The sequence below is a fragment of the Athene cunicularia genome (genome assembly GCF_003259725.1).
Source record: "Athene cunicularia isolate RWA chromosome 6 unlocalized genomic scaffold, athCun1 chr6_part1, whole genome shotgun sequence".
NCBI lineage: Eukaryota > Metazoa > Chordata > Aves > Strigiformes > Strigidae > Athene > Athene cunicularia.
Window position 1 is genome coordinate 7886644 of NW_020799105.1, and position 20202 is coordinate 7906845.

The 20202-nt window shown below is 41.3% G+C and overlaps 1 protein-coding gene across 1 annotated transcript; it reads left to right on the forward strand.

Annotated features, from left to right (window-relative positions):
- Nucleotides 1-823: 823 nt before the first annotated feature.
- Nucleotides 824-19031, forward strand: RPP30 (ribonuclease P/MRP subunit p30; the record flags this gene model as incomplete). The annotated part of the gene is made up of 10 exons (XM_026851484.1): nt 824-886; nt 1208-1264; nt 1642-1716; nt 2264-2335; nt 9271-9360; nt 11455-11571; nt 14974-15003; nt 15434-15471; nt 16585-16664; nt 18581-19031. Coding segments are annotated over 10 exons (732 nt in total), but the record flags the coding sequence as incomplete, so codon positions are not given.
- Nucleotides 19032-20202: the final 1171 nt, after the last annotated feature.

A 20202-nucleotide genomic window follows, 5' to 3' on the forward strand; every position in this document is an offset into this window, starting at 1 on the left:
CCGGGCCGGCGTGAGTCTCCGGGCGGCGGTGGCCCTCCCTGGGGGCGAAAACTCGCCGGCGGCTTCCCCGGCAGGTCGCGTCCCCTCGCTTCTCTCCGCTCTCCCCGCTCGACTTGCGCTTTCCTGCGAGTGGGGTGGCCAGGACCGAGGTTTTCCCAGTGCCGAGTAGCAAGGAGAGCTCCTGTTGTGACTTGCGGGCTCTGCCTCTGTCCCTTTATCCCCGTGTAACAGGATGGTTTTTTTACCAACGTGGGCACACTTTTTCAGCTGCAGTTTCTTACGGCCTAAGTTTTCTCTGCAGAACTGCTGTAACAACCAGGTGCTGCCCGTCCAGTGTTGAGGCGTGATCTCTCTTTGGCAAGTGCACCGTCTTCCTCTGATCCCTGCGGGACGAGACGTTTTTGTCGGCATCATTTTAAGTGCTCACCTTGCCTTCTATAGCAGTATCTCCCCCAGCTCTGTGTTATCTGCTGGTTTAACAACTCTTATGAATGTCCTTATTAACCATATTCCCCAAAGAAAGTCATCAACAGGACCAAACTAGGGCAAAGTATCTGGGGACCCCAACCCTGAGTATTCATGCTCATAAAGCTCTGCTGTCAAGTAAATGTTGTCAGGTCTGGGCATATTAAAAGGCAAATGGAACTTTTTTTTTATTTTAAGGCACTTTTTTTGTGAGCTAATCAGAAAAAAATAATGTGAAAAGTAAATATGCATGTGGTTATTAATGTTGAGACGTTTAGGTGATAAGTGCTTATGAGGTTTCTGTTTGGATTTGTTTCCATTTATTTACTGGACATGATATCCTTACTATGTGCTTACTTTTTCAGTGGGATATTCTGCAGTTGCTCTTAATCATGTCATTGATTTTAAAGAAAAGAAACAGGTAATTTTTGTTGAGGTTATTTGTTCTTAGTGTGTTTTCTCTTGTAAACTTATATGCCTTATTACATGTTCCCAGAAAGCTTTATCTGCAGAATGCCCGGCTAGAGGCAAGTACAAATGTCTGCATTTGTGATGGATCTCCTGTTTTATAACTTCAATCTAATTGCCCCAGAGTTAACTTTTAATATGGTCTGTGTATTGTCCCTGGGAAATATTTTGTTGGCATGGCAAATGTCTTTTTAGGATTGGAACACAGCTTTTGTTTAAAATATAAACTTAACCCATGACATTTTTTAATAACTTTGTTTTGTTCTCTTTTAAGGAAATTGTCAAGCCAGTATCTCCTTCAGAGTTGTTTCCATCTTTGCCTATTGTACAAGTATGTCTACATACAATCTATGTATTATTATTATTATGAGTTATGTTTTTTAGCTTGGTGTGTTTGTATATGTGATTTTGTGCTCTCTGTGTTAATAAAAAAATATACATTTGTCCATTGTTTGATTGTGAAAACTCCCAGCATCAGAACAATACACTCTCATTAGAGTAGGCTCTATTCATTACTTTAGAAAGTATTAAATCACTTCGTGTGAATTTCAAATCTTCTTGTAGTTGAATAATTACAGTATAAATACATGTAGTTGAATAATTAGATGAGCAAGGCACCATTTTCTTTTTTATAGCAGACAGAGTAAAAGTCACCACAATTTTTTTCTCTGGAGCTTTTTAAGTCTTCTATATTACTTCTTTTTTTAGGGGACATCTAAAAGAATTAAAGTCTTAACCCGGCTAACCCTTGTTGTTTCTGATCCTTCCCACTGTAATCTCTTGGTAAGTACTTTTAGTATATTAATTTTCCAATTTTTATTTCCTTTTCTCAATGAACGAATTAAACTTGGGAAAATGTGTGGGGAGAACTTAATGGATTTTATAGGACACTCAGCAGTGATTTCTCGGGGTCATATCTTTAGCAAATAACATGATCATGAAGAGATACAGACTTACAAGACTGGATATAGCTTCTGTTAATCACTTGTCAATGTGGGACAATGGTTCTGTTCCTTTCTTTGATTTCTGGACTTCTGTGCATAAACCAGAAGACCATGAACAAGCCAACAAGCATGTTTTAGTGCTGTGTGATCAAAGCAAGAGGTGTAAGTGCCTTACTAGGTTGGTGGGACAAGCCTCAAAATGAGAATGAATGACTTCCTAGTATGGCTCACCGCGGAGACACCTGTGTAACTAGGTGATTATTAGTTTTGTTCTAGTACTTTAAAGTGAAAAAGGGATTTTCTTCTCATTATTTTGGTCGTAATCACTGTGTATAGCTTTGGTGTCTGTAAGAATTTAAGTTAGTAACTGTTTCCTCCTTTTGTAGAGATCAACATCTGCAAATATAAGGTTATATGACATCATAGCAGTATTTCCGAAGACTGAGAAATTGTTCCACGTAAGTATAATCATCTGATCTGTAATGCTCATTCAGTAACTTTTATTGCCTTGGGCTAGTTTGAGTACATGCTTTGTTTTGCTTTATTTTCTGGTTTTCACAGGCCTGCAGGTCATGGGGATAATTAAGCAACATAGTCTGCCTGGTCAGTTTATAGACTGAGAAGGCTGGAAGGGATTAAAGGAGGCTGCAAGGCCTTGAGGTGACTGGTTAAAGTCTGAACCATCTACCTGATGAATGGAGTTGTGCGCCCCTGCACTGTGGTTTCCTTTGTGGGTCTTGTATTCCACTGAGTACTTCCCTCTAGTGAGAAGAAGCAACATCTGTCTTTTTTCTAATAGATATGTATATATACATACACACGCTATTAGCATGTAGAAAACTTCTGTCTTGAACTTCAACTTCTCAAACTGACAGCTTCCCCAAAACTCATTTGCTATGTTCTGTTAGCACTAATTGTTCCTGGTCTCTGAAATGCCGGGGGAAGTGGGAGGATTTTAAAGCAGAACTAACATGGCTCTGAGAGTTACCGTCTTCCTTTCAGTATTAGGTCTCTTGGAAATTTGCCCAAATTAAGAGCTGATCTCTCTTCCTTTATTTTTTTCCTTTTTATTTCTTTACTTAAAATCAAAAGAGGAGCAAGAGCTTACAAGACAGCTAGTTCTGGTTGTCATAGCATCTTGTGAACAGATAAAGTAAAACTTTGTGTGGTTTGAGCCCAGAGGGCAACTGAGCACCATGCAGCTGCTCACTCAGCCCTTACCCCTCAGGAATGGGAAGGAGAAAATAAAGCAGAAGGCTCAGGAATTGAGATGAGGTCAGGAAAGGATGACTTGCACATTTTGGTCATGGGCAAAAGATAGACTTAACACTGACGACAACACCACTTACCAGACAGAGTGGGACAGTAAGAAGCATGTCTTAAAAACACCTTCTCCCACCCCTCCCATCTTCCCAGGCTCAGTTTTGCTCCTGATTTCTCTACCTCCTCCCTGCCACAGCAGCGCAGGGCACAGAGAATGGAGTTACATTCAGTCCTGCTGCTCCTTACTCCTCAGGGAGAACTCCTCATATTCTTCCCCTGCTCCAGCATGGCATCCCTCTCGTGGGAGACAGCACTCCACAAACTTTCTCTGACGTTTGTCCTTCCCAAAGGATGCATTCTTTCCAAGATTCTCCAGTGTGAGTTCCCCCCTGCCAGGTGTTGCAGTCCTCTCAGCTCCAAACTACAACAGCGGGGGCTGGTTCTTCGCACAAAGTCCTGTCCGTCTTCGGGTGCAGCCACCTGCTCTGGTGTGGGGTCCTCCGTGGGCTGCAGGTGGGCATCTGCTCTACCAGTGACCTCCACGGGTGGCAGGGGGGTGGCCCTACTGTCTCACACAGACAGCAGGGCGGGTCTCTGCTCTGGTGCACCTCTCCCCATTCCTACTCCTTTCTTCTACTGATTTTGGTGTCTGCATATGTGTCCTTCTTGTAACTCCTTCTCATAACTCTTACTTCTCCTCTCAGGTTCCCCTTCTTAAATACATTATTTCAGAGGCACAGCCGTCATCACTAATTGGCTCGGCCTTGCCCAGAGGTGGGTCTGACTTGGAGCTGGGGAAGCATTGAGAAGCTTCTCACAGGGGCCACCACTGTAGCCTCCTCCTCTGCTAAAACCCAGCACAAACTTCCAAAAGTAAACATGCCTGCTTAAACATAACAGCCCTTACTCCATTGCTGGACAGAATTTCTGGTTTTGTTTTGTTTTGAGTGTTTTGGATGCTCAAGCTGAGTGAAAGAAGCTGCACTTCTGTGACTTCATGGTATGTTTGTGATTTTGCCTGCCAAGAAAACCATTGAGGCTGTAGAAAAGTAGAGCAGCCTCAGGGGAAATACTTGAAGGGCAGACAGTCATTTTCTCACTCAGATTTTATCCTGGCTGTTCAGAGCAAACTTGCAACTGAAAACTGCCTCCACAAAATTTGTGTTACTGAACAGATGCTGATGTTTGTAGCAGTGGTAGTATTCTGAGTATGCTAGTGAGAGAAAATAGTGAGTGTGAATCATTTTCAAAACCTTAGTCAGGACTAATTTGTGACCTTAGCCCAATACTGTTGTTTCTCATGTTGTTTTAGCTTAATAGAAATACAAAAACCACAATACTTTGTCACTCTGTGATTTTAGAGAAGCAAGGTGTTGCAACTGTGTCTGACCATGAATTGGCTTGGTCCATTTCTGTTGTTTGACTGAAGAAGACATTTATTATTTAGAGGTGATACCTACAGTGATGTGCGGTAATTCTTCAGCTATTACTAACAGCACCAAGTCTTTCAACTTTTATCCATAGCTGCTATATCTTGAATAGACCTTTTTCTACCAGAAAAATTGTTTCAGAACACCATCCAAGGCAGTACTATCTCAGCTTGGCTTATTGGGTGATAGGTGTTAGTTATTGTGTTGGTTTAGGCCCTGCCAGGGCCGGAGACCACGTTGCCATTGCTCCTCCCCCACCCTCAGCCAGTCAGGCTGGAAGTGAGGCACAAACCTGGGTTAAAATAAGAAGAAATTTAATACAACAGTGTGATAAACAATCTGAACAACAACAGTAGCAATGATACCAACAGTAAACAGTAATAACAGTAAACAAGACAAAATATATACATAGAAATGTCACAATGGTTACAGACAGCTCGCTCACGTGCTCCCCATCACTAAAGCCACAAAGGGAAAAGTTCCCGTGCTCCTATGCCCCGACATCAGCATGGTGTGAATAACCTGGCTGGAGATCCCTTCCCCTTTCTCTGCTGGGGAAACTTAACCCTATCCTAGCAGAACCAGGACAGTTATCTCTGTCTCTCTTGTATTTTTGATTTCTCAAATTTTTCTCAAATACTTGGTAACAGTTGATGTGAGTGGTCTGATCAAGTGGAACATCTGGAAGTAAGTTTTCTTTTTGGCAGGATGTTTTTCTTACACAATGCAAAATTGTGATGTCAGACCTGTTGCAACCTCGTAGAAATATCATTAACTCTGAGCTGGAAGGGTAGGTGAAAGCATCGCATCTCTTAGCCATGTCCAAGCAGACATGGAGTTTAAAGCAGTGTGAAGAAGGCACAGGGACACCAAAAGCAAAGGTGACTGTCTTTGAAGGAATGCCAGAATTTATTTTCAAAGAGAGTTTGTCGGCATAAAACTGAGTCTGTTTGGTTTTCTTTAAAATAAGTTAAAGCTGTTTTCTAGTATTGCTGAGTACCTGTTTTGACACATTAGAATTATTTGCTTTTGTTTTTCTAAATTATTTCTCCTCCTTTTGGAAAACTTTTCCAAGCAAAGTACAAAGCAAGAGGCTGTAGAAGAAGGTGAACTTCAAAGAATTTTTTTTTAGCAGAAGATTTCCAGCATTTATTATAACAGTTGCAGCTTAATGAAGCTCATTTCTGACTGCTTTATTTCCCTTGTAAGATTTTAGGACTCTTGTGGGTGTAAGAGAAGCAAATAGTTGTAAAATACTTTTGAGGGCCACTCTCTACCTCTCTCTGGCAACAATGTAAAATCTCAGTTCTCAAGTGAGGTCAATTCATTTATCATGTGTTAAACAAGCATCTGAAGCCAGGTAATTAGCAGGGGCATGTTGTTTTAAAGATGGACATTTTTTTATTTTCAGGTGTTATTGTGAGTCCTGCTAAAGTTGGAAATCGAGTTGTGGCAGTGTTTAAACTGGCATAAACAGCCACTCGTTTCTGCAGGTCTCTGCTCTGCTAGTGAAGCTACTTGCTTAGCTGCATGGCAGTTTGGTTTGAGGAATACACCTTTGGCTGAAAAGTACCCAGTTTGTGCCAAGTTATTTTGCAGGCAGATCTGCTCTCCTGCTCTGATTCAGCATTCAGCCACGCAGATAGTTGTGCCAACACAAAGAGGATGGCTGTGCTCTGGACAGGCCAATGCATACAGTGACCATTAAAGCTGACACTCTAGCAGTTGATGGACAGCCTTTTAGGATGGAAGCAGGATTGTCAATGAGACCATCTTCATTGCTTCCATGCTGGCAGCACTTTGAGCTGGGGAGGGAACCCAAGCATGTTTCTTGCAAACAGCATGAGGTGAAAGACTATATCCTTATGTGTTCACGTTCAGGGCAGATTTGTATGTTTGTCTTTTGTTTGAAGATTTTAGGTGTTCTAACTCTGTGGAGAGTTGTGTCAGTTTTGTAGATGTATCAACAGGGAGTCTGGCACAAGTGATGTTACGTGTGGAGTTTCAGCATATATCTCTGGCTTTTTACGACTTGTGGATCTTTAATTGTTAAGGATAAAGCCTTCTAGGGTGGGTCTCACATCACAAATTAACTATACTTTAAAATTGGCTGTTGATAACTCATCGTTATCTCAAGAGCATCATCTTTCTTACCAACAATTTAGCACTTGGATTATTCTTCATAGAACAGGATTTGTCATCTTTTTGTAAAAGAAATACATGACCATTGGAGATGTGCTCTAATTTTAGCATGGCCCAAAACCAGTCTGTGCGCTCGTGTCATGAGCCAGAGAAGCTTTTCTGTAACTGAATGTGGCAGTGATATGTACTGAAAAATGTGCTCAGATCCTCCAAATAATTTGTCTTCAGGGGTATGAGGAAGATGTGCTTGCCAAGATAACTGTAGAGCATGCTCCTCCTTTAAGTCTTCCAAGAGAATTGTTTTGGGCTGCAACAGGAATGCCTTCTTTGTGCCAGTAATAAGGTCTGTGCCTGTTGCTTTTCAAAAATTTTGCTTTTTAAGATTTCTGACTATTTTAACGATATTAGTTAGTTCTGCCTGCTGTTTGTAAGCAACTTGCAGATCACCAGTATCTAAAAAACACTTGCTTATATGTCTGAGGATGTAGTGCAAAGCCAAATGTCAATGTTTATTCCTAAAATGCTTGCCAAAGCTTTCTTCAGGCCATCCAGGCAATGGCAAATTTATTTATGGCTGTTTTGAGTTTCCCAGTAGATGGGGCTCTTGCCTGCAGTGCGGCCGGGCAGGCACTGGGCTGTGCAACTGCTGCATATCATTTTCTGTATGAAGTTTTTGCACTTCAGATACTTTCAACAGGCAGGGTGACCTTAACTTGCCTGCGTGTGTGACTTGTCCAGGAGCCAAAGCTAGGCTGTACGTTGGAGTGTTTGGAGAAATCTCCTCTCCAACTTTCCGTGCAGTTCAGGAATTCTTCCTGATGGGGAAGTATGACTCTTTAAATTTGTTTTAACTTGGTGGTGTTGTCTGAAATGTTATTGTCACTAGAATGTTGTAGATACCCTGACATTTGGGTCACTCCCTTTCACACTGTGCTTAATTTACAAAATGGAAAATAGTTTTCCAGTGTTTCTGAAGCTGATAGGAAGGCATTTTATCACATAGGTCAACTTGCATGTTTCTGATGTGTATTCTTGCTTTCCTTCATTTTTAGCTTTTTTCTCTTCCTGAATTTCCTATGGCCTCACTGACATCTTTTCTAGGGCATGATTCAGCACTATTTGCTCTGTAGATGCTCCCATAAATCACCTCTGTCTAGATGGTAGCTTGACTCCATGTAAGAAAAGGAGTAAAACTGGCTGTAGTAGGGCTAAACTTACACATGCAAGTCTAATTCAGTGCAATAGATTCCAGCTCTGTCCTGCCTAACAGAGTTGGTAAAGGTAAGGCATGAAGATAAGTTTAGTCTGAATGGCTTGGTAGAGACATCAAAAACCTTGTGGTTTGCTGGATCTTTGAATTGCCTGCATGTGTGCTGTGGCTCACCTGTCTAGGAGGGGGTGCTATCAATAGCTAAGAAACATTTTTAAAGCTGGGGCCTCTGCTCTCATCTCTCTCATCCGTCCAAATTTTATGTGAACAAACTAGTAGAAGACTGGTTTGCAAAGCAATAGCCTGCCCTGTGTTAGAGTAGCCCCGCCCTGGGACTCCCCACAACCCCTACTGCTTTTGTGCCAGTGCAAGGAGGGATGAATGGTTGGCGCCTAGCCCAGGTGTATTTGGTGCTGTTGCTGGCAGGTTTCTGAATGCAGAGTTCCCCTATGTTAAAAGTCCTTTTAAACTTCTTCAGCCTATCTTATCTTCTTTGTTACAACACTGCTTGCAGACATTAATCTGGCCCTGTGTAATCATCTTTATGGGGTAGGCATATACAATTCTTATATACCTTGTGTGCATGATGTTATATATAAATCAAGGGCTTCAATATGTTCACTTGATTTTCTCTATGTCGTTGTGGAGATTCTCCACCCTTTGTTCATTCCTTCTATCTTTTAATACAAGCTGTAAATTCTGATGTTAGTTCAAAGCTAAACTTTTAAACTATAATCTTCAGTGCCGTCTTCAGACTCCACCAGAGACATGGCTTTCAGGAAGGACCGCACATTCCCCACCCAGCCAGGGAGGCGAGGCCCTGAAGATCAGCCTCCGGTACTGGGCATGAGGCACCACAAGTTACTGTCTAACATCCTGCTTTTCTTTCAGTCTTTTCTCAGTTGCTTCTGGTAAAAATAATCCTGAAAACAGTTGCTACACTGGAATTAGAGAGTGATGGGGTAAGGGGCTGTTCCAGTTGTGAACAGAGGTTGTCCTTCATTAGCTGCAAGTTCTTTTGCCAAAAGCCAGAATTGTTTCTGCATGGCCTGTGTCAGATAAAAACAAAGCAATTAGTCTTGCCTTTGGGTTGGTCATTATTTTATTGGAAAAGTAGTTCTGTAAGAGAGAGAAAGCTTGGATTTTAATCCCACAGTGCTCGAGATGTGCACCTGTAGCCCTGCTGTTTTACTGATAGGTAAGGCATAGTACCTCTTCATTTTAAAACTGAACTCACACTGGAGAAACATTTGTTGCATTAAGAAATGAGGGAGCATATTAGTGCACCTAAAGTTGATTATGCATTTTTTGGTCTATCTAATAATCTGTTCCTATTTCTTTGTTGTAGATCGCTTGCACAACTCTAGATGTGGATCTGGTATGCATAAATGTAACAGAAAAGCTGCCATTCTACTTCCGAAGGCCCCCTGTGAATATGGTAAATTTACATCTAAATTGTTTTCTTGCTGTTAAATTCTGTATTTAATGTCAGTCTGAGTTGAATTCCCTACCATTTCCCTCCCACCATTCCCATCCAAGTGGTTCTTTTATTTTCTTGCATAATGTATAGTGTTGTTTCAGGTGTCCTTCACTTCAGGGCCTCCACTGCAGCATTTAATGCACAGTGATGTATTCTTTTTCTCCTTCCTGTCCTGTACTTAAGAAGGCAGAAATGGTGTTTCCAAGGAATGGAAACAAAGCTTTAAGGCTACTACAGTGATAAACAGGGAGATGTGGTGTGATTGCTGACTAAGCTGCTTCCCAAACCAGAAGTGGTACAGCTGTGTCAGAATAATAGATAAACAGCCCTGTGATTTAAAAGACAGGAGAATGTGAATGGCAGTGTTAATTTGGGGAAAGGATGTCATACCAGCTATTTGGAGGACGACTGTATTGAATCCATACTTAGACAAAGGAATGTCTTGGTAAATGAACCAAATATGGAATTGCTAAATATCTGGGACATAAGATGACTATCAGCATGGATCAAATATTTTGCTAATACAATTCTGCCCACTGTTGGTGGTTTGCCAGAAAGCTTAATCTGAATATGTCCTTAGGTGAATTATTTTTTTCAAGGTTTATTCCACATAGGCATTCTTGGTTGGTGAAGTCCTTAGTACATAAAAATTTAAATTTAGAATTTGCTAGAAATCCTTCCTTTTCTACAGAAAGTTTGTCCTAGAATAAAAATTAAAAATTAATTAGAATTAATCCTGAAACGGAACGAAAGTAATTCTTTGGAATTTACTATAGAGCTGGAATTCCAGCTTTCCATTTGGAATTACAATTTTTTGTGAAGTGTTGCTTGAAAGTACCCTAGCTGCCTAAAACTCCAACAGCCTGACCCAGCTGAGGAGCTGGGTGGCTCTTGGAGCCCTGTGTTTGGAGACGTTTTCCTTACAGCCTACTTCACAGCTTCCACACTTGCAGCTTCAAGGCAATCTGTCAGTCAGACTGGTTTTGTGCATCCTGGGGCAGTCAGTTTTGGTTGTTGTGATGACAGACAGGCAGATTGGCAGACAGCTGAAGTGGTGGGGATGAGGTTAAAAATCTGCTTGACTGGAAATTGATGTATTGCCGTCACCTGCTTTGGGTTTAATAAATTCAGGATTCTCTTCTTGTTTGCAAGTGTTGGACAAGTTCTGTGTAAAACATTTGATGTGTACAGAGCTTTTGTTGTGCTTGCATGCAGAGGTCATGCATGCGTGGGAGCTGGATTAATTCCGTCTGTATTTAGTTACTCGACTCTTTTACAGTATTAACATTGCAGCATTTTAAAATAATATACATATAAAGCATAGAGTGACATTTCAGGTGAATGTAGTATAGGCCACGGAACAAAGAACTCTTTGCTTTGAATTGTGTCTTTATGACTAGCTCACTGTGTCCTATAGCAAGTTGCTTAACCTTTCTCTGTGTATTTGCAAAAACAAGAATACTAGGCTTTTGGTGAGGTACTTTGACAGATAGTAAAGGATTTTAAAGGAGCTGAAAATACAATCAGTATTGTTATTTGGAACCTCTTCTGTGACTCACTGTTACTTGTCACAAATACCAGTGTGCTGTGAGACAGGAGAGAAGGGTCCTCAGTGCTGCTTTTATGCAAGAACAGGTTTCTCATCTGCAAGATGTGGGTACTGCGGGAAGTGGTGATGTTCTTTACAGTGGGCTGTGGGGCTAGGGGAGGAGAGTCCTCAAAACTTCAAGACTTGTTTCTGACCAGCAGCGGTTACCTGTCTCCTCAACTCTGTGATAATGGAAAGCCAATTATAAATAAGAAGTGGATGGTATTTGTTAAACCTTATTTATCTGTTTTCCCAAGATTCCAGTACACATATTTGGTGTACAGTGAAACCTTCCCTCCTGCCCCTTTCATGCTATGCTGTGTTCTTGCTGGAAGAATTCCACCTTAATTTTTTCATATATAACACAGTTAATCTGAGAATAAGCTACATCAATACCAGGCAGCAGTTGTTAGATTGTTATGCTTCTCTCCTTTTGATTTTTGATGACTTTCTTTCATGTGAAGGCAATAGATCGAGGCATTTACTTTGAACTTCTTTACACGCCTGCCATCAAAGACTCTACAATGAGAAGATACACAATTTCAAATGCGATCAGCCTGATGCAGATCTGCAAAGGGAAGGTAAGCTCTCAAAGTGAAAACAGCTAATTAAGTTCAGTTCAAATTCTTCTGGAGTTGTACAGACTTAGCCATTTTAAATGAGTTTGATGTTAAGGTTTCTGAAGTTGTGACAGAATCTTTGCCTAATACGAGGACACAATTATTCTAGCTCCAGATACTTCCAGCCATGCACCACTGCATGCTTTCTTCTTAAGTTGTCAAACTGTTAGATTCTTTTTTCAGAACAACCTAGCTGCTGTTATGATATGCAATACCCAAAACAAGAGGGAGAGGGGGTGGGGTGTGTGCTAGAGATCTAAGGTTTGTATTAGAACTGAAGTTTATGCATATCTTTACCCCATTTCATATTTCTGATTGACAAAAATCTCTTTTTTGATAGTATACCCTGAATATGTGGGATAAAAAATAATAAGAAAAAAGTAGAAATCTTGTTTTGTTAAATGGTTAGTAAATTCCTAGTGTACAAAACAAACCCACCAGCTACCTGGCTATCAGCCAGGACTGCAGTCAGATCAGCTGCATTCTTCTCTGCTACTGAAACCCAAGGAAGAAGTAACACTTGTAGCTGAGACGCCTGTAATCCATTGCTTTCATACCTTACCTCCTTCCAGGCTATCAGGCTAAGCTGCCTGTCATGCTGGGTCCTCTCAGGCCATGTTTTTTTTTAACAGGGAAGCATATCGTAATATATATCCAAGTTAAAAGAGATTGTAGCTCCCACCACCTTTATTGGAAATGGCCTTTGCCACACTTGTCCAGAGAAGCCAAAATTGACATTACCCTGCAAATCTAGTCTGAAGTGGGATATATCTCAGCACCCCTCAGACATGGCAGACTATTTTAAAGGACAGCATAGTGGGTCAAACAGATTAATTCTCTTGGTGCTACAGAAGAAAGTGAGTATTTGGACAGCTTTCCTGAGAGTCCCAGCTCTGGGAGTTAATTGCACAAAATACTAACTTGGAGCAGATGTGCATACACACTAACCCCCTTTCCTTTGAGATTCTGTTTTGCCAGTGTTCCCCTTTCTTCTATGCAGTTAAAGATGTGTTTCTCATGTGGTTGTTGATTTGGAGAGCACTAGTTGAGTTGGCGTCACAAACAGTGAGACGTTTGGGCACTCAGTCTGTGCACTGTGCCTTTTCTCTTTGCATCTGTCAATCTAGTGCATCGTCTGTGCCTGGAAGGTAAATCAGCTGGAGCTGGACATGACAAGTTGTTGTTAGGCACTGGAAGAGCTAGGAGAGGACTGCAAGTTTGTCTGTTTCTTGCCATTACTTTTTGCCTCCAGGCTCAGTACCTGGTAGTCTAGCAGAGGTGGTTATTAGCCCTTGCTGGCAGTTCATCTCCATCAGTTATGTAAAGGCATTTTTTCAGTGAAACACAGCTCTCCCCTTCTGTAACCTATAGTTGCTGAACTTGTAGCAGCTTTTGGATCTTTTTGTTCCTCCTCTATTGTAGTAGAGCAGAGAAACTTTTAGAAATTTACTGATGTCCTCAGAACTGGCATTGAGCAGAGTCCTTAAGACATGTTAAAATGTGCAGGGAATGATGGAGGGCCTCACCTGCCTTGCCAGATAGAAGGTGTGCGTTAGCCACAGTCCCTCACCTCCCATGTTTTGGTAACTGAGTGTGGGTACTGTGCCTGGAGCAGTGTACTGAACAGCTGCTGTCTCCTTTTACCTGGGGAGATAATGTTTTGCCTTTGGGTTCTTCCCTTTAGCCCTTCCTTTGGATTTGCCTTTGCCTGTCTCTCCTTCACTTGTTAGCAGTGCTTTTCTTGTCTGCTCTTGTCTCCTCCCATCTTACCCACTCCTTAACTGGAAGTCAGTTGCCTTTGAACCAGACAGAGCATATCTCCAGTGCACAGCAGTGAGCCACAATCCCGCACTGGTTCAAGATGGCTCACACAGCTGCTCTGGGAGCTTCTCCAAGCCTGGGAGACAGGCATTGGTTGCTACAGCTCAGAGTAGGAGATGAATTTTCCCAGCAAACTCTTGCAGTCAGCACCACTGAAGCTGAAAAGCCCCCTTGGGATCCATAGTGCAGTCATTTTAAAGGTGAACTATGCAGAAAAAAATATCCTAGGCTCCATCATAATATGTGCTGTTAAGTCACTTTGATGTATTGTATGTATTGCTTCTGGCTTTCCTTATGCTAAGGCAGCATTGTTTGTTCCATCCTTTCCTCCTCAGCACATGAGGAAACCTTGGGCACAGTGTGAACATTGCAGTCATTTCCATGCAAGTAGCTCTTCTGTGTGTTGAGTTCCAGCTGCACAGAGCACTTTCTTCCAGTGTCTGCCCTGCAATTTGTGCTGGGGAGGTGGCAGGACAAGCGAAGCAGTGTGGGAAGGGATCAAAAGCCCTACCTCATAACTGAAGGTGGTGTAATGTGTTGATTGTACTGATGTCAGAGAGGGAAAGTCTTTTGCTGCCTCGGTACAATTCTCATTCTCACCCACTCAAGCAGGAATTCCCAAAGCCTTTTATTCAGTATAATGAAAGGTGCAAGGAAATTTTTGCTGCTGCAAAGTTTCCACCTGTGCAAAACAGTCTCCCCCTGGGTGAGCATCCTTGGAGGTTTAACGTCAGAATGCTGGCAGCTGAGCTGTGGTATCTGCCAGCCCCCAAGCAGTCATGTACCTGTTACGCAGAAACCCTCTGGGAGAGAAGGGAGAAGGATGTGTCTCTGCCTGGTGATTTTCATGGGGGTGCCAGTATTACGGGAATTGAGTGTATGGCATGCATTGGCAGCCACTGCCTAGCTGCAGGCAGATTTCCAGAACCAGTGTGAGTTTAAGGCCAACACAAAGGCCAACACAAATGCTGAGGTTAGGGTTGAGTTGTACCGCGACACAGAGTAGGCTGAACATTTGGAAGCACCAGACTGTCTAAAGGCATTATCTGTAAGCTGCTTCTGGAGTATCATGGACTCTTAAGTCCATTTCTGTTACAGCTCAGGCCAAGTTGTCATTTGTGTGGGGTCTCTTTCAAGTCCATTATGAGAGATACAGGCTGATAGGTGCTTGCTTAATGCCATTGCTCTGACATACCATTTAGCCTATCCCTCCAAAAGATGTGGTGCTTATTCAACTCACATCTGTCTGAGAGGTTTGTAACTGTAAAGGAGCACTTGTCCCTGTGCCCCTCTCTCTGTAGGGGGTAGGGAGATGACTTGGGTTTATTCATGTCCCCAAATTAAGATCCACACACTGCTAGAGTTCACTTCATCTGAGGACATCAGATACTCTGATGTTTAATTGGGCTTTGAGCCTGAACTTAGTTAATTCTTATGAAGTCTTTGCTGTTTGCTGATTTTTTTTTTTTTTTTTTTTTTTTTTTTTTTTCCATTTCTTGATACTGTCTGACAGATGAACGATTGTTCTCTTTTGTTTTCCAGAACATTGTTATATCTAGTGCAGCTGAAAGGGTAAGTCTCAGATTTTTTTTGAAGTCAGAACAATTTGAAGATTTATCTGTGGCTGAAAATACAGCTTTAATTATATATTAAACATATAAAAAATGTAATTTTAAAAATGATTGCCATCTCGAGAGTTTTTTAAATTAATCTGTTTTACCAAAGAATTGTATTATGGGGTTTGGGGCTTTTTAAAAATTTGTTTGATTGGGTGGGGTTTTTTTTTTGCTGCTGTGGTATTTTCCATGACAGTTTTCTCCCAAATGGGGACTCTGTTTTCCAAAATAATAGTATTTACTTGATTTCCTAGTGCATCTTCAGTAGCTTGCTATTATATAGCATTTAATCTTGCTTTCCTGATAGCGCTGTCCTGCCTGCTCACACTCTTGTCAGCCTGCAAGAGAAGTGCATGCACACGTCCAACTTCTTTGTTTTGTTTTAGCCTCTAGAACTACGAGGTCCTTATGACGTGGCTAATCTGTATCCTTTTTCCAAGTTAAAGACAGCAGTTAATAGTAATATGTGAAAGTTCAAAGTGGTTTTGAGATACTTCCATCCTTTACACTCCTTGAACTTTATACTGTGATGCTTGTTGGCAACCAATTCAGTGACAGGGCTCTGAGTAGGTGCGGAAGGAGCAACAGATCTTGGTCATGGGGTGGCATGAGCAGTCACTGCAAATAGTAATGCCTGTGTTCATCTACAGGTATGTTTTGTTGTGGTATGCATTGATACTGTGTGGGTGCAAGCAGAGAAATTAATAAAAACCATAAAAATTCTATGGACACTGTGAGCTGAACCATAAAATATTACTTACGATCTCCAAGGTGCCACATCTTTGGTAGAAGAAGGGATAAAATTATATTAAGAAAGAAAAAGTTCCTATCTTAGTGCTGGTTACTTCTGTTTTGAATTTTCCAGTCCTTAGTTACATATCTGCTGTTAAATAAGTGGTTGTGTTTTAGAAACCAAGGAGAGTACCTTTTCTCCCCTTCTTTTAGGAATTCAGATACATTTTTACTATTGCCCCCTCCCTGCCCCATGAGCACGTATCTGGACTGTCCCTTGAAGAGGAGGAGTGTGCTTAGAGTCATGAGAACTGTGTGGGAGGGTGTGTGGCCTGGAAGGATTTTATGTTCCTTCCCTTTTAAAAAGAGCAGTCAGGCCCAACCCCAATTAACATATGTAATCTGGTGTCATCCCTGTCAAGGTGGCTGGGAACTTTCCAGCATAATACTTTTGTTTCAGCCAGTGTCATTTCCCTAAAACTGAAATTTTCAATTGAGTAATTGTTTTGCTTGATTATGCATATAAAAATGTTCCCATGTTGACAGACTTTTATTTTCAAAAGTACAGCTTCTTGCCTGGAAAAAAGCAGCATTGCTAGGGGCTTTCCAGGAGGGCTGGGAAACTGCAGCCAGGAGAATTGAGTGCCCTCAGTTCCCTGCCTCTGGGTAACCTTATGCAAAATGTCACTGTGAGTTACAACTTTGCTAATTCCCAGTTTACTTGTAAGCAAATCTAACATGCAGACAGACTTTCCAATTCTGTTTGTTCCTTTCTGTGCGTTTTGATCCTGAACAAAGGTGACAGAGGTTTGCTGTTTGGCCTGTCAGAAGGCGAAGCCAAGGCAGCTGTGTCTACCAACTGCAGAGCCACCATGCTTCATGGAGGTAAGTGAAAAGCACATGCAAGCTTGTCTATATAACACGTGCATTGGTTAAACTAAGTTTGTGTTAATGCATATTTTCCAAAAGGTCTGAGACCAAGTCAGTTTGGGGCTTTAGCTCCCATTGTTGCGATGTTAGCAAATGAACTGATGGTGCTGTTTGTACTGGAGTATTTGCTTAACCACATTAACAAGGCAAAAACTGTTTAGCCAAAACACAGATCTGCCCGTTGTGCTTTGTAGTGAAACAGTCCCTTGTTTCAAAAAGGGTTGAATGCTGATCTCGGTGACACCAGCAGAAACTATGTCATTGACTTCAAGAAAATCAGGATATATGTGTTTTGTGTTTACCCTCTTGCATCATGGTTCCAGAAGGAACCTTTGCCATGTCCCTTTCTGATGCTTCATTTTGTGGTCTATCTCTGACCTGCTCTTCAGTGTGGACCATTTCAAATGATGCAAAATCAAATACCTTGAGTGCTTGCTGCTTAGAAAAATAAGTTTCATGTAGTGTACTTGAAGCATTTTGGTGAAGCAAAACTTGCTTCCTTACACTCTCAGCAGAGACAGCTTGCAGTAGCTGTCTTCTACTTGCCCATTTTTAATATTAAGAAAGTGGAAATTTAACTTGTGGCCCCTTGCACTAGAAATCAAAAGCTTTCCTGTTGTATTTTTTGTGCTGGTGTCAGTGCAGGAAAGAGATGACACTGTGTTCCAGCAATCAATTTAGACCTTTGCTTTCCACTGTAGCACCAATTTCTACATCTCTACCCTCCCTTTCACATGATTATTTATTGGTTCTTAGTGTTTCTTGATTTTTGTTATTTATTCTGATGGCAGTTTAACTTTGTGACCGAGCAGTCGCATCTAGCTCTTAATTTCTGCCTCTGTCAAGATTTGTTGGGTAGGTACGATTTTGGGACACCTCCCAACGTTTTTTTTTTTTTTACGTTTCAAACATGCAGTATGATTTGGTTTGCATTTCTTGTTTCAGCAGAAGTGAGGCTTGAACCTGCTGTAATTCACAGCAGGTAGCTTTGATCTCTTGGAGAGGGCATTTCTGTGAACAGGGTCCTCCTTCAGCCTGCTACTCATGTACATAGAGACTGTGTCGGAAGAGTTTTTGTCAAGTTTACGTGGAATTTCTCGACTGTCATCTGTCTTACTTGTGAAATTAAATAGCAGATGTTATTTCCTTGTCCTGCAAAGAATACTAGCCCAGAATAAGTCAATATATTTTGGCAAAGTTCTTGCTGAGCCTCTTTGCTAACAGAGTATTTGTGCGGAATCTCTTCTACCTCAAATTTTGCAGTGAAGCCTCCCACCAGTAGTTATGAAGTTGGATTGGGCTCACTAGGTTATTTGGCAAACATGTGAGGAGTTTGATAACATCACATGGTTGTATTTTATGGTAATTCTGAAGGTTCTGTAAATATTTTGGATACCATAAAGCCACTGCTGTGGTATGTATAGGGGAGCCTCTGCCAACATAGTCTGTTTAATAATCCTGGGATATGTGAATACATTTTTAATATATTTAAGAACAGTATGTTTTGCTCAAAAGTGCTTTTGATAATGCTTCAAGAATGTAGCCTTCTGTGACTACGAAACTGATTAAACCTGCTTTCCTATGGTTTTGTGTGTCTGTAGCCCCTCAACCTCTGCTGACTTCAGTTTTCCTAATGTTTGCTTTAATTCTACACCCACTATCAAATTTCCCCCTTTAGTTTTCCCATTCCATAATGCAGCGTATCTCTAGCTCCTGCCCACACAGGTTGCTTACCTGCTACATGTAATAACTGGCTGGCTGCTAAACATGTTGAACTGTGCTTTGGGGCATGGACATCTGAAATGAGTATGCATTAAATGCATTAGTGTCATTTTATTTGAGGTACTGCAGCTTCTGCTTGTATATTCCAGAAACTCGGAAGAGTGCCTGTGGGGTAGTGTACACAGTGAAGAAGCCTCGCAAGGTTGAGGAGGAAGAAACAACACTGCCAGCCTGCAAAAAAGCTAAGACTCAAGCTTGAGGACTGAACCAGTTGTCAACATGAGCCACCATCCCATCTTGACCCAGTGTTGAGTCTTCAGCCATGCTCCAGCCAGCCCAGTTCCTGCCTTACTACTTTATTTAGCCTTGAGAAAAATTATTCTTCTGGTATTCAAGTGGGGAAGCTGTGGGAATGAGACTACCAGGTGGTAGTTCACCACATCTGAGAGGTCGTGCTGGGCTTCTGGACAAGGTCAGGAGACTGCCTGTCCATCCTGTCTTAGGTCTTCTGGAGTTAGTGCAAATTTAACACGTTTCTAACATGGAAATTTTCAGTTATACAAACACATTCCTTTTTTTATTAAAAATGGTTTCAAGAACTCATGCCTTCAAAATCTAGCTCTTACAGTTTCTCAAGTTTTAAACACATCCCTGTACTAAACCTTACAACCGCAAGCCAGTAGATGAAGCTTACCTTCAGTGGCCTGTGAAGGATAATAGTGCGGTAAAAAACTCCTTTGTTTCCCATTCTGTTTCATCATCAATAGCTATAAAAAAGATCCCAGGATCTGTCACTTGCTAGGAGATACCTTGGATTTATGTTACAGTAGGACTGGCTGACCTGCCAGACACACATCCCAAAGGCCTGCAACTCTTAAAACCAAACAGTAACATGAGATTGTTACTGCAGATGGGAAGGAAGAGCCCAAGGTTACTCTGAATGTGTGCTCAGCATGGTATGTTGCAGTTGCAGCATAACAGCTGTCTCACCTAGGCCTGAGCAGTCTCCACGTCACATCATTTTTACTGCATCATTTTCTTCTTTATGTCCTGGTCTGGCAGTGTTGTCTATGAAAGTGTTCATTTTGCTGTCTCCTGCCTTTCCATTTGCCTTCCTGTTAATGCCTCAATAAACCTAATGTGACTGCCAAAAAAGCAATCATAACAGATCTATAATCAGCAGAGCATTTTCAGAGCTTTTTCAAATGTTAGCTGAAGTTTGGGTTTTGTGATTAAACCGATATAAAAATTATGTAAGCTAGTATATTCAAGATACTCTTGAGCCAGCTTTACTGTGGATATTCCAGTTCTCTATTTGCATCTGACAATAGGTTGAGAAGTGGAAGTTATAGCATGTGAAATATTTCAGAAATCTTGCAGTGGGTCATCTCGGAGCTCTTAATCTATTCTGCTCAGTCCTGTTACTAAGTTCTCAGTGGACTAACATTCTGTATAATGCTGGTGTCTCAACAACTTTTGCTTCATTCAACAAATAATGAAATATTTTTCCTTTATGTTATTACTTGTTGACTGTGATTTGAGTCTGGTTTAGTACAGGTATTGGGATGTAATATATATATATATATATATATATTACTATATATAATTATACACATGGCAGTTTATAATGTATGGACTTGCCTCCAAAACAGTACTCTAACCAGAGAAGAAGCAAAGTGTGTTTGGTGCAATTTTCTGAATGACACATTATCTTGCCTTGGCCAGAGAATAACCTACTTTGAGCATGGCAGAAGTTGTTAAGTAACTAGCA